The following is a 12,272-nucleotide window of genomic DNA, read 5'->3' as shown; positions in this document are numbered from 1 at the left end:
AACACAAAGATGTAACGTGTGCACTTTTATCCATTGCATTAGTTTTTAATGGTGAATTAAACAGTGTTTTGTTTTAAAAAAAAAAAAAAAAAAAAACAAAACAAAATGTGAAATGATTTTTTTTGCTTCACGTGTGCGAGTGGTACCCCCCCCCCCTCACACACACTCTCAATATATTTTTTCCGTCTTTTTTTACAATTTTTTTTTCAGCGGATTATAATTGAATGGACACTAATCTACCCAATTATGTATATAAAAAAATAAAAATACAAAATCAATATTTAAATATTTGTAGGTGCTCAGTTTCTAGTTAAGTTCCTATTTGCCTCCCCACGAGGACAGTTAGACACAAAGTCAGTTAATGTAAGGAAAATCCAGCTTCCCAAAAAGCGTCAATCTGGATAGAAACAAACATAAAATTGCCTCAGTCATGAAGGATTTCTCCTTCATTGACAGAGGACAGAAAAGGCAAAGTGTAGCATTAGAATACTACACTGTGATCTTGGCCTGAAGTCCAGGTAGAGAAACAAAAAAAACAAAAAAAACATCTTAATTTGTGAACGATTTGTTAGCTTTAGCAAAAAATGTTTTTTGATATTTAAGTAAGTGGACAAAAATACTTAATAAGTTTTCCAAACATCACGTTTTCTGTTAGTGACGTCACTTGTTTTAAATGAAATTTATTTTTGTCTATCTGTCGTAATTCTTAAGTTTCACACCCCTTAAGAATTACAACAAACAAACAAAAATAAATTTCATATTTAAAAGTAATTTAATGTCCAAAATCTAAGGCGTAACATTTTTCAAAAGTCAATAATTATGACCCACTAACCGTAAATATGGGGGTCAAACGCCTTCTTAAAAAAAAAAAACTCCCTTATCCTACCTCTAACCCTAGGTACGAGTGGCAAGCCTCCTCCTCTTAAAACCTTCTTTAGCCCTAAAAATAATGCGAAGTCTAAGGAGCAAGTTCCTCACCAAAGTTCCTGGGTAAGCTACATATAAGTGTCTGAAAAAAAACAAAACAAACAAAACAAAATCCTTCCTTAAAGAAAAGTGCACCATTTATCACCCATAAAAAAATAAATTAGTCAACTGTCCTAAAACGCTAGAATGGTCTCGAAATGGTGAATTATTTTACATTAAATTTATGTGAAACTAACCCCTCTCTAAATTCTAAAATTGTTTTTATTTTGTTTCTATTAAGTCTTCAGGGTGTTCACACATAATTTTCCTTAGCTGTATCGTTAACCCAAAGTCAGAGTGGTAACCTTCCCACTCTCTCGTAATTGCACAAAGACCCTCTTAAAAACACACATAATCGTCTTTAGAAAAAAAAAGAAGCCGTACAAGGTTTATCTCCAATAGAAAAAAAATGATTGACTGCCCTAAAATGCTAGAATGGCTCAAAAGGAGGAATCATTTTACATTAAATTCTAAAATAATACTTTTTCATCTTAAAGTTTTTTAAGATATTCACACGTAATTGCCTACAAAGGTAAAATCGCATATTTTGGAGAGGTGGTCAGATGGGGTGGAGGTTAATGGAAGGTATTGATCTACAATAATACAAAAGAAATATTGCAATATATTCATTTTTAAACAGTCCTAGATTTCGATTTCAATTATTTGTACAGATAATGCATTACAATTCAGGCTTGAGTTCTTTAACTTCTTTTCTTTTAATGAATACATGGCATTTTTAAGGAATTGCAGCATATTTATGTGCATTTATTGCAGATTATTTGGAAACCATTAATTTTTGGAGATTTTCAGTAGCATATTGCACAAAAATACACTTATATGGTAAATTTCATTGCTTAATCTTCTGTTTTAACAAAGATATAGCATTTTTTACTGAAAAAGTAGTGTAAAAAATGTGACAAAATGCATATGGTCTTAAAGAGGGAAAATATCCAAACATGTGCAGCACAAAAATAGTCATAACTTTAATTTTAATTAGATTTAAAAAATTAAAAAAGATTCTTTCTTAGCTCATCAAGCTCTTTCTATAGATACCAATATTGAAATATTTTAAGCTGTTTCAATTTCATGTGTATTGCTACTTGATCCACGATGAAAGACCTACATCAGATCCATTGCCAATATCGCTGAAAAAATGATGAGATCATTCTCTCATTCCAGAAAGTATCTCATTCCTGATGCAATCCTCTACCTATACAAAAGTCAAATACATCCTAAGATTGGAGTACTGTTGCCACATCTGGGGTAACGCTCCTAAAAATACCATTTTCTGTCTTGACAGAGTACAAAACCGTCTTTAAAATTTAATGGGTGAGGACCTTTTCGCCTCCCTACTTCCTCTTACAGAAAAAACCTTGCAAGTCTGTCTCTGCTCTATCATTATTTTATGGTAGCTGCTTGACTGAGCTTCAATCTATGGTCACTCCTTATAAAATGTTTGCAACAAATACTCGTCGAGTTACAACAATCATTACCAACTTCCCTCTCTCTGTTTGTACTTAAAACTAAACAAAGTAGTTGCTTACCCCTCAATGGCAATATGTTTCCTCTGTAGTATAGAAAACTTAAATATTTATATATTATTAATATTTTGCTCACTGTAAGTTTTCATACAAGTCGTTATTAGTGATCTACCACTGAAAATAACCAGTGGTGTTGCCCTGGAAGCTTAGTAAAAACACATCATAACCTTTTTTAATAATCGTTGGTAATTATGTTGTGTTATTTTTTGCAAGCAACGCTCATTGGTCTTTTCTGGAATTGGAATGATAATAAATCTCTTTAACATTTTGGTATTTTTCTAATGTTAAAGAGATGTGACTTACCCGTTACATAATATACGCGGGAACATGAAATAAAATTCTAGAGTGCAAAAAGTTGCTTGTTTTAATGGTACAACTTCTGTCTTTGTAGCTCTTCAACTTGTTGAGTAAAAAAAAAAAAAAAAAAGTTTACTTTTGAAATGACCCTCATAGTATAAAAAAGCATAAAAAATAATAAAACGCCTTTGTGTATTCATTCTTTTTGCTATCCTCATCTTCATAGTTTTTGTTATTTTATCACGTTTGGACCAACTGATCCTCTGGCCTTCGGAGCCCGTGGCACAGTGGATAGAGACATTGAGTCTCTATGGTTCCAGGTGAGCATAGTCTGAAGATAGCAGTTTCAATCCTACCCAAAGCAGGCAAAAGGATTAGTTGGCCATAAGGCAACAACAACTATGGAAGGCAGTAATTACTGGGGATATAGTTACAAGATTCAGCATTCTTATCCTGTCGCAGTTAACCACCTGAAGAAGGCTAGAGGATTAGGTGGTCGAAACATGGTGAAACAACAACAACTATGAAGATGAGGATGACAGTCTGCAAAAAGAATGAATACACAAATTAAGGAGTTCAAAAAAGAAAATAATATATAAAGCATCTTTATTTAATACTAGCAGTTCTGCCTAGCTTTGCTTGGGCCCTATGTACTGTTCATAAGGTTATGTGCATATGTATACATTAAAAAGTGTGAATATGTAAAGTAATACCTTTCTGCATAATAATCTTCCTTAACTACCATAGAGAAAAGACAGGCAGACATTTTCACTTTTATAGATATATAGATAGATTGGATACAATATATAGTAATGATTTAAAAAGTATAAAAAAGACTCATGCGCCACCACCGAAACTCTAAACCAAAACGTTCAGCTCATGACGTATTTTGCCTCTGTCGTCAATGACTGAGCTATGGAAACATGTTTACTGCAAGGCTAAAAATTAAAACATGAACAAATAGCTACTATGTTATGCATTTGTAATGTCGGCGTTTGACCATCACCTGGCAAATTTCCTTTTTTTTTAATGTTCACACTTTTGCACCGATTTTTTCTGGGCTAAAACCCAAATATAAAGTTTCACATGGATTCAAATACCTTATATATGAAGTTTTATGTCTGTAGACCAAAAACTCTAGGAGGAGTTTGGTAGGCAAAATTTGTTAAACAAAAATATATACGTATACATAATATATATGGAAACAATTTTGTGTTTACTATAAACTTTTTACGCAAATATTATGCAAGTATAAATCATGTAAATTATCTGCATGAATATAATTACACGTAATAGTTAACTAAAGATGATTATCTCATTAGAAAACCGATATTTTCCCTCTTTAAGACCATATGCGTTTTACCATATTTTTTATACTACTTTTTCAGTAAAAATACTGTATCTTTGTTAAAACACAAGCTTAAGCAATGAAATTTGCTATATAAATGTACTTCTGTGCACAGAATCTGAATATGGCACTGAAATCTACAGAAATTAATGGTTCCCAAGTAATTTTCAGTAAATGAACATAAATTTGCTGCAGTACCATAAAAATTCTGTGTATGCATTAAAAAAAAAGAGAACTTAAAGTTGAATGGTAATACATTTTATATACACAAAACTGAAATCTAATACTAGGACTGTTTAAAAATAAATATATTGCAAGACTTCTTTGATATTATTGTAGATTAACACCTTCTAACTCTTCCCTATCTGCCTTTTCAAAATATGTAATTCTTCCATCTTTTTTTTTTTTTTTTAGGTAATTAATTACATATGAACACATTGAAGAACTTGGCAGAAATAAAACAAAACAAAAAAAAATCAACAAAAATACAAATTTAATATAAGAATTTAATGTAAAATAATCTTAGATTTTAGAGCCATTCTAACGTTTTAGGGCAGTCAACCATTTTTTTTTTTCTATGGGAAATAAATCCTCTGAGATTTTTTTTTTCTTTTAGACAATTATGTATGTTTTTAAGAGAGTCTTTGGAAGGAAGCTTTCCACTCTGACTTTGGGTTAATTGTAGGTTTAAGAACTTATAGTAATTTAGATGTGCAGTGATTTTTTTCACCGAAGAAAGTAGTCATCAGAGCATTATGTAAAAAAAGGGAACATTAGAAAGAAACAGGGCAAAAAATGAAGAACATTGTCTGCCAAGAGTTGCTGAATTGAAAGAGTAAATTAATAATTCTCTTACAATATGATTTTACATTATTTGCATTGAACTAAGTAGCACAATATTACTTTGAGTATTTATTAGTACTTATTAATTTCTCATATTTGCCGTGTTTCTTCCCTCAAATTAGTAGACTTTGAAATTCCCTCCCTGTTTCCTGCTTACCAGACTGTATTGACATGCAGAAGTTTAAATCTAATGTAAACCAACATCTCACTTTTTTCCTTACATAGTCCACTGTAAACATGGTTCCAAATTATGTCCAAGTCGTAGTATACCTTGTTTGGAGTGAACAGAAGTAAAAAAAAAAAAAAAAAAAAAAAAAAAAAAAAAAAAAAAAAAATATATATATATATACATATATATATTCTTAGTAATTTTCTTTTCTCTTTCTTGTTTCACCTCAGTGTGCCATGGCCATGTTTGCCTACATGACAGAAATTGACAAAGTAGATATGCTGGAAATGCAAGAAATTGAAGCTTCAGGTCAGTTTCTTTTCCTTTTTGTTTATTTTATGATTATATCACGAGAAAAATCTTAAAATCTATATTTACTGCTTCTCAAATGTTTATTGCTCTTTTCAAAATATTAAACTAAGTATAAAATATTAGATTTAACCCATTATTGTCTGAATTATTATTCTTTAATGTATTATCAAAAATCTTTTGATGCTAAACATGTACATATTATTTTGATTCTTCAGATTACTTTTCTTGTCTTGAGCGTTATTTTCATAACATTTAAGTCGATGAAGCAAGCGGCCACGCATTTGTGGTTTGTGTGGCTATACAAACAAATAAATAAATAATCAACACTCACGTCGGAAACGTCCCTCTGTCTTGCAGGTTGTGAAGAAAGAAAAATCAAAAAGATCCAAGATGGCGTGCATGATCTTTTAAAGCCTTTGATCTTGTACAGTTCTCGCATAGTCACCTGACACACCTGCTAGTGAGGCATGCTGGACACTATAAAAGCCGGTCGCTAGGAGGAGTTGGAAGCGTGTTCAGACCTGCGTACCGTGAACAGTGCTCTGCATCTCATTGCACTTTTTGATACAAACCGTGTAGTAAAATTTGCTTTGCGTCTCGTTAGACCTTTTCTTTTTTGTTTCTGCTACAGTAACCTCCGGCCTTCAGGTATATCTTGTCAAACTCTGGAATCTTTTCTGTAGAACTCTGGAATCTGTATGGAATTTTGAACAAAACCCTTTATTTAATCCATGGGGGTAGCATGATCTTGTTCCATCAGCCATAACTAGGTAGAAATTCCATACAGATTGTCAAGTTTGACAAGACACACCAGAAGAAGGTTGGAGGTTACATCGATTGAAACATTGTTAAAATAACACTCAAGATGAGACCAGTAGTTCAACAAATCTAAATAATGGTAATCAATCCCCATCTCAAAAATTCATAAACTAAACAAGTACTTTCAAAGATTTACTTGACTTTATAGGATATTTAGTACATTTATCTATCTCGATGAATAAGTGCAAAAGTTTTTTTTTCATTTTATAACTACTATATTACGGCCAAAACATTTTGAAATACTGTATATATTGTACAGATGAACGCTTTAGAGAGTTTGAATGACTAATTTGTATAATTATTTTTAAGCAGTTCATAATAAATTAATGTTGTGTTATTAATTTATAATTTTATTGTCCTATTTTTACTATATGTATTTACAATAATTTTTTGATATTAGCAATAATTAGTTATTTAATAAATAAAATGAGTAAGACACATTTTTAAATTAAGCTACCAGCTCTTGCTATGGCGCATAAATGAGAAGAAAAAGAGAGAAGGTGATTGGTTTCCTAGCTCTGTGTTGTCCGCTTTTTGTAGTTTTTACATTTTCTGTCAAAAATAACTTTTTTATTTTTAAAGTCACTAAGAAAATGCCTTATTTGACAACAAACTTATTGTTTGATGTTTACAAGCCCTCTTTTCACTATTTCCATGGACAAATGAAAGTTCTCTCCACTGATTTGTTGAAATTATGAAAGAAAACTCATATTATGGTATAATTATAGATTAACATCCTCTTCTGAACACCAATTTTCACACAAGAAAATATTCTATTTTTGTTTTTGTGATTAAATGTGAACAACCAAAAAAAAACAAATGATTATTTTAGAATTTAAGGAGGAGTTTCAATTTTATATCTAAACTAGCAAAAGTACCCATCGTTGACTGGGTTCAAAAACAGCCTACAGAAAATGGACTCTGATTTCTGAAAGTATGATAGGTTATGAAAAGGAAGGGTTGTAAAAAGATAGCTTTGAATTTGGGGGTATCAAAACCAAAGCAAAATATGATGAAAGTAAAAATAAAATAGATAAACCCCATAATTTATTATACCATACCTGTTCACACTGAAACACTTATCACAATATTCTGTGGATCTATATTAAAAAACTTGTTAAACTTTGTGACATATTTCCATTCTATGGAGGTCAGGCGCGAACGAACACCCCATAATTTTATTATACCATATTTCTTCAAACTGAAACATAATTATCAAAGTATACTTACGCAGATAGATATGAAAAGTCTTTAATAAAGTTTGTGCCTATTTCCATTCTATGGAGGCCAGGCGCGAACGCAGAGACCACAATTTTATTATACCATCCCTATTTAAGTTAAAACATGCTTATCAAAGTATTCTTATGTACATCTATATCAAAAACACTTATAAACGTTTTTTTTTTTTTTAATTTTTAAATTTTTTATTTCCATACTTTGTGGACCAGGTGTGAACGCAGACCCCACAATTTTAATGAACCACTGTGCTTCCAGATCAAACATGCCCATTCCTGTGTCTCGATACATCTATCATTATATGTAATCAGTTTTTTAAAATAGTCACCCATATAGGAGCCTATTCGTGACCACACACACACACACATTCAGCTTTATATTATAGATTTAATATAGAATGATTCCTAATTTCAAGTCAGTCTAGTGTTTCAGGACAGTTAACTAAATTAAAAAAAAAACATTTGCTATGGGAGTTTAGTCCACTTTTTTTATTTTTTTTTTATTTAGAGGGAGGGGGTACTTTTTCAGCTATAGTTTTGTGACCTTACCGTTTAGACTTAAGGTTAGTAGTAAAAAAAATTTGTTAGCTGCCCTAAAAAGCTAGAATGGCTCGGAGATAAGGAATACTTTATGTTAAATATTTCTGAAACTGATCCTCCACTCTAAATTCTAAAATAATTTTTTTAATGAACTTTCAACACAATTTTCTGTAAAATGGACCATACCTAGAAATCCTATGTTGTGTTTTGTTATTAGCATTATTGTGAATTTAAAAAATATATTATTTAATGATGATCTATTATATAAAGGGCAGTTGTCTGTGTTATCCAGTTAAAAGTAAAAACATTTTTTAAAAATACGAAAGAAAGACCCACAAAGTTGGTATATTTTTGATCTGTGTTGCTCTGGATGAATAATATCTAAAATTTAGAAAAAAAAAAATTAATTCTTTGAGGGGGGGGGCAACTGAGCCAGTTTTTATCAAGGTTGATTTTTCAGTGTTACTAATTTGAAAATAAAATACTGGCTCATTCATCAAGGAATCTATTATATAAAGGAAATTTGTATGTGTGTATGTTCAGCTAAAGATGAATGCGTTAGGTAGAGGAGAAAGAAGGGGTTGGAGAGGGGAAGGGTAAAATGAGAAGGGGAGGAACAGACAGATAGAAGTAGTGTTATATTTTTGCCCCGGGCGACTTTGCTAGTAAATAAATAATCATGCAATCTCTTGACAAAGTATTAAAAAAAAAAATTGTGTGCAGAAACTTAAATGTAAAATTTTTAAGTTCTTTAAAAAATTTTTCTTTATATATATATATATATATATATATATTACATCAGTAACATTCATATTCAGGAAGATAACACAAATATTTCTGTTTTTATTTTAATGCTATTTGCTCCAAAATTAAAACTAGAAGAATATCCATCCCAGGATAGGTAAAATGAATTCCCTAAGCAGAATAGATTTTCAATAACGTTATTCCCCCCCCCTCTCCCCGACACAGATTAAAATTAATATACTACTAAACCTTATGCCTAGAATTCTTATTCTAATTTTGATCCAGATCTATTGCATGATTTTGATTATAAAAAATGTCAAAAATTTAAATGTTCTTAAGTGTTCTTCAACAGAAATTGAAATTCACCACTCCAACACACAATCTCTTTAAAATATTCCGAAGAAACTGAAATTTGGAGACACATGTAAGAAACAACGAAATAATTATCAAATGTATCAAATTAAATAAAAATTATTAACCTTGCTGTGAAGAAGCAACACACTTGATCAATTGTCAAAAAGAAGATAAGTTAAAAGATGATGATTGAAAGATCATTTTTAGGAAGAGGTTACACAGGTGTAATCAAAGTCAGATCAATTCAGTGAAATAATGGACAAATAAAAGCCCTTGTGGTGTGCCTACAGTGACAATATTATTCTAAAGAGGCATTTAGGTGGTAACAAACCGTTATATAATACAACCAAAAAAGGATATCGTTGTTGGTTGATGATTTGCACCCGAGAATAATCAAATTCTTGTTCATGCTAACAATCCTAACAATCAACCATGTGTCTCCATTTTTTTAAACACAGAAATACAACCCTGAAAAAAATGTGACATTATTTCTGTCTTTTTCAAGCATTATAATAGAATGTTGTCAATGTTATAGGCTCAAAAGACAAAATCTGTTTTAGAGAAAGAAAATGCTGATCAGATTATTTTTTATCGTTTAAAGTATAAGAAACAACTTATTATTTTTGCCAATAATTGTTACTATTTTTTTTTTTCTTTTTTTCGATTTCAGGTCATGATTTAGAGTCTTTATTATTCCATTTTTTGGATGAGTGTCTTTTTCTTTTCTCTGCTGAACCTTATTTCATAGCCAGGGTAAGTTCATATTTAAAAAGCAGTTCTTGTCCAGAATTCAACCTAATTAAAAAATATTTTTTAAAAATACAGAAAAATCTTTGAGGTCTGTGCATGTCATGGAATGAGAATGTCATATTCCAAAAATTATGTAAATTGATTGTTATTTTTTGAATTAAGAAAATCAAATTTTATGTTGAAGCAAGACTTTGTTATGATCGGCCATGCTTAATAAAAGGAGACAACTAAATTTGAATGACTGAGATTTTAAAATCAGCATTGTAAATTATGAATGGCTAAAATTCATAAAAAAATGATTTTCTGTATATAAAAAAAAAATACTTGATCAATTTACATGACTTTTGGAATATGAAATTTTCGTTCTGTGGCTGGCATGTATAACATACAGATTTTTTTTTTTTTTAAATTAGGTTGAATTCTGGATAAGAACCTTAAAAACTTTTCTTTTTCATTGTGTCTTGTATATATCCTTGTCTTTTGTTGTGTCTCTTTCAATTCTAAAGTTTCTTTTCGTCATTTCATGCCTATTCGGTAAAGTTAATATTATAGTTACTTGATGAAATTACGAGAACAAAGAAATGATTAGAGATAAAAGGAATACTATTAGAGATGAAGATTAGTAACAAGTTGGTTTATTGTTGAAGAGAGAGTTTATATATATCTGAAGTATGCATCCACTGAAGTGAACAGTGTCGCACAATAGTTACTAGAAGTATGAAACTAGAACAGTTAATGCACAACTGCTACGAATAATTGCAAATGACCAAAGAAAAACCAAGGTAAATATTTGAGTGTGTCTGTCTGTGTTAATGTTTTATTGACCACTAACCACGTGAGGGAGTTTATGGCTATCATATCCATTACAGCAAAAGTAATGAACAACAGTGCAAAACGCTGAATGATACATTGTTGAAAGTAACAGATCAGACATTTAGTTGGATGGAAGAATACCAAAGAAAAGCAGAAGTATGATTTTTTTTTTTTCATAGCAATCACTCCAGACAAGACATGGAACCACTTGTTATAAAGTGCTAAAAAAAAAAATACTACTTCAACGTAAAAAAAAAATAGCCAACAATGTTTCAGATGAGTAGATTCTGACCCTAAAACAGCAATTCTTCCCTCTTTATCAGAAATGTCCTTCATGGAATGTGAGGACTAAAGGACAAAATGAAGACAGCGAGAGTTATGAGGCTGTCAAAAGAAAACTCAAAGTCCACTCAGGATGTCTATCTTGGGACATAAAGAGGCAAGCAAGAAGAGCAGTAGACAATGTCAAAAAGGAGGCTAAAAAAGCCAGGTTTCTAGATATTCTACGAAATGGTGACGGCAGGAATGAAGTATTTTGTATAGGTAAACAGATCACAAAAACAAATATGGATATTGTTGGAGAGAAGTGCATTCAAAATGACAATGAAGTGTTAGCAATAAATGAACAAGACAAAAGAGATATGTGGAAATACCATTATGAGAACTTGTTGAATACTGAGGTTTCATGGAACTGAAAATCTAAAAGTTGCTGAATCAGTATCTGGCTCAGCTATGAGAATTAAGAAAGAAATGATACAAGAACCTGTAACATGATGAATGATATGGCATTGTTGCAGAAGTGTGGAAGGCTGCAGGTGGAACAAGCATTAAGACAATGAATTAGATCATAAAATGAGGTTCACTGGAAAGATTGGACACTTAGTACAATTGTGGGCACTTCTTCATCATGATAACAAAAATTGAAATGTTGAAATTTTAAGTAAAACCAATATCTACTTGATTGTATTTTGCAGTAATGAACATATCCAAAAACTGAAAAACGGTAAGGTAGAAAATTAATTATTAATGAAATTAACCAAAAATTGAGTTTTCATAGAAAATAAAAAGAAACCGGAGAGTTCAAATAGTAACAGGGAAGGTAAATATTTTCTGAAAACTTTGAAAGTCTTAGGCCAATTTAGCAAAACTCTTATTTTTGCTAATTGTTTTTGAAAACTGTTTTCATTAATAATTGATTTCTACCTTATTGTTTTTCATAATTTTTGGATATGTTCATTACTGCGATATGACGATTAAGTAGATACCATTGGTTTTACTTGAAATTCAATATTTTGATTTTCAAATGTTTCTATTATTGTAACATAGCCAGCCATCCTTTGTTGCTGCTCATACTGATTCTTTCCACGCGCTCATATGCACTATATTTCATTATGAAAAAACAAGCACTCAATTGTGGATTATTAGAAGAATAAAGGGGAAGCACTTGGTAATTACAAAAGTTTAAAGTTGATGGATCAGATTCTGAAAATGATTAATAGAATAATTGAGCAACAAATAAGAAATCAAATAAGAATGGATAA

The 12,272-nt window shown here is 30.8% G+C and overlaps 1 protein-coding gene across 2 annotated transcripts in view; it reads left to right on the top strand.

Annotated features, from left to right (window-relative positions):
- The window catches only part of LOC145293978 (protein archease-like), a 43,350-nt gene that overhangs the window by 16,298 nt on the left and 14,780 nt on the right, over nt 1-12,272 (top strand). For both annotated transcript variants that reach the window (XM_080140863.1, XM_080140862.1), the window contains 2 exons: nt 5,395-5,473; nt 9,839-9,921. In XM_080140863.1, the coding sequence (XP_079996989.1) occupies nt 5,401-5,473; nt 9,839-9,921 (156 nt within the window). In that variant the 5' untranslated portion in view covers nt 5,395-5,400. The remainder of the gene's footprint in view (nt 1-5,394; nt 5,474-9,838; nt 9,922-12,272) is intronic.

This window comes from Euprymna scolopes, chromosome 15, assembly GCF_053919585.1.
Source record: "Euprymna scolopes isolate OS-2025 chromosome 15, ASM5391958v1, whole genome shotgun sequence".
In the NCBI taxonomy this organism is placed as follows: Eukaryota; Metazoa; Mollusca; class Cephalopoda; order Sepiida; family Sepiolidae; genus Euprymna; species Euprymna scolopes.
This window is presented reverse-complemented; position numbering and strand designations above follow the sequence as displayed.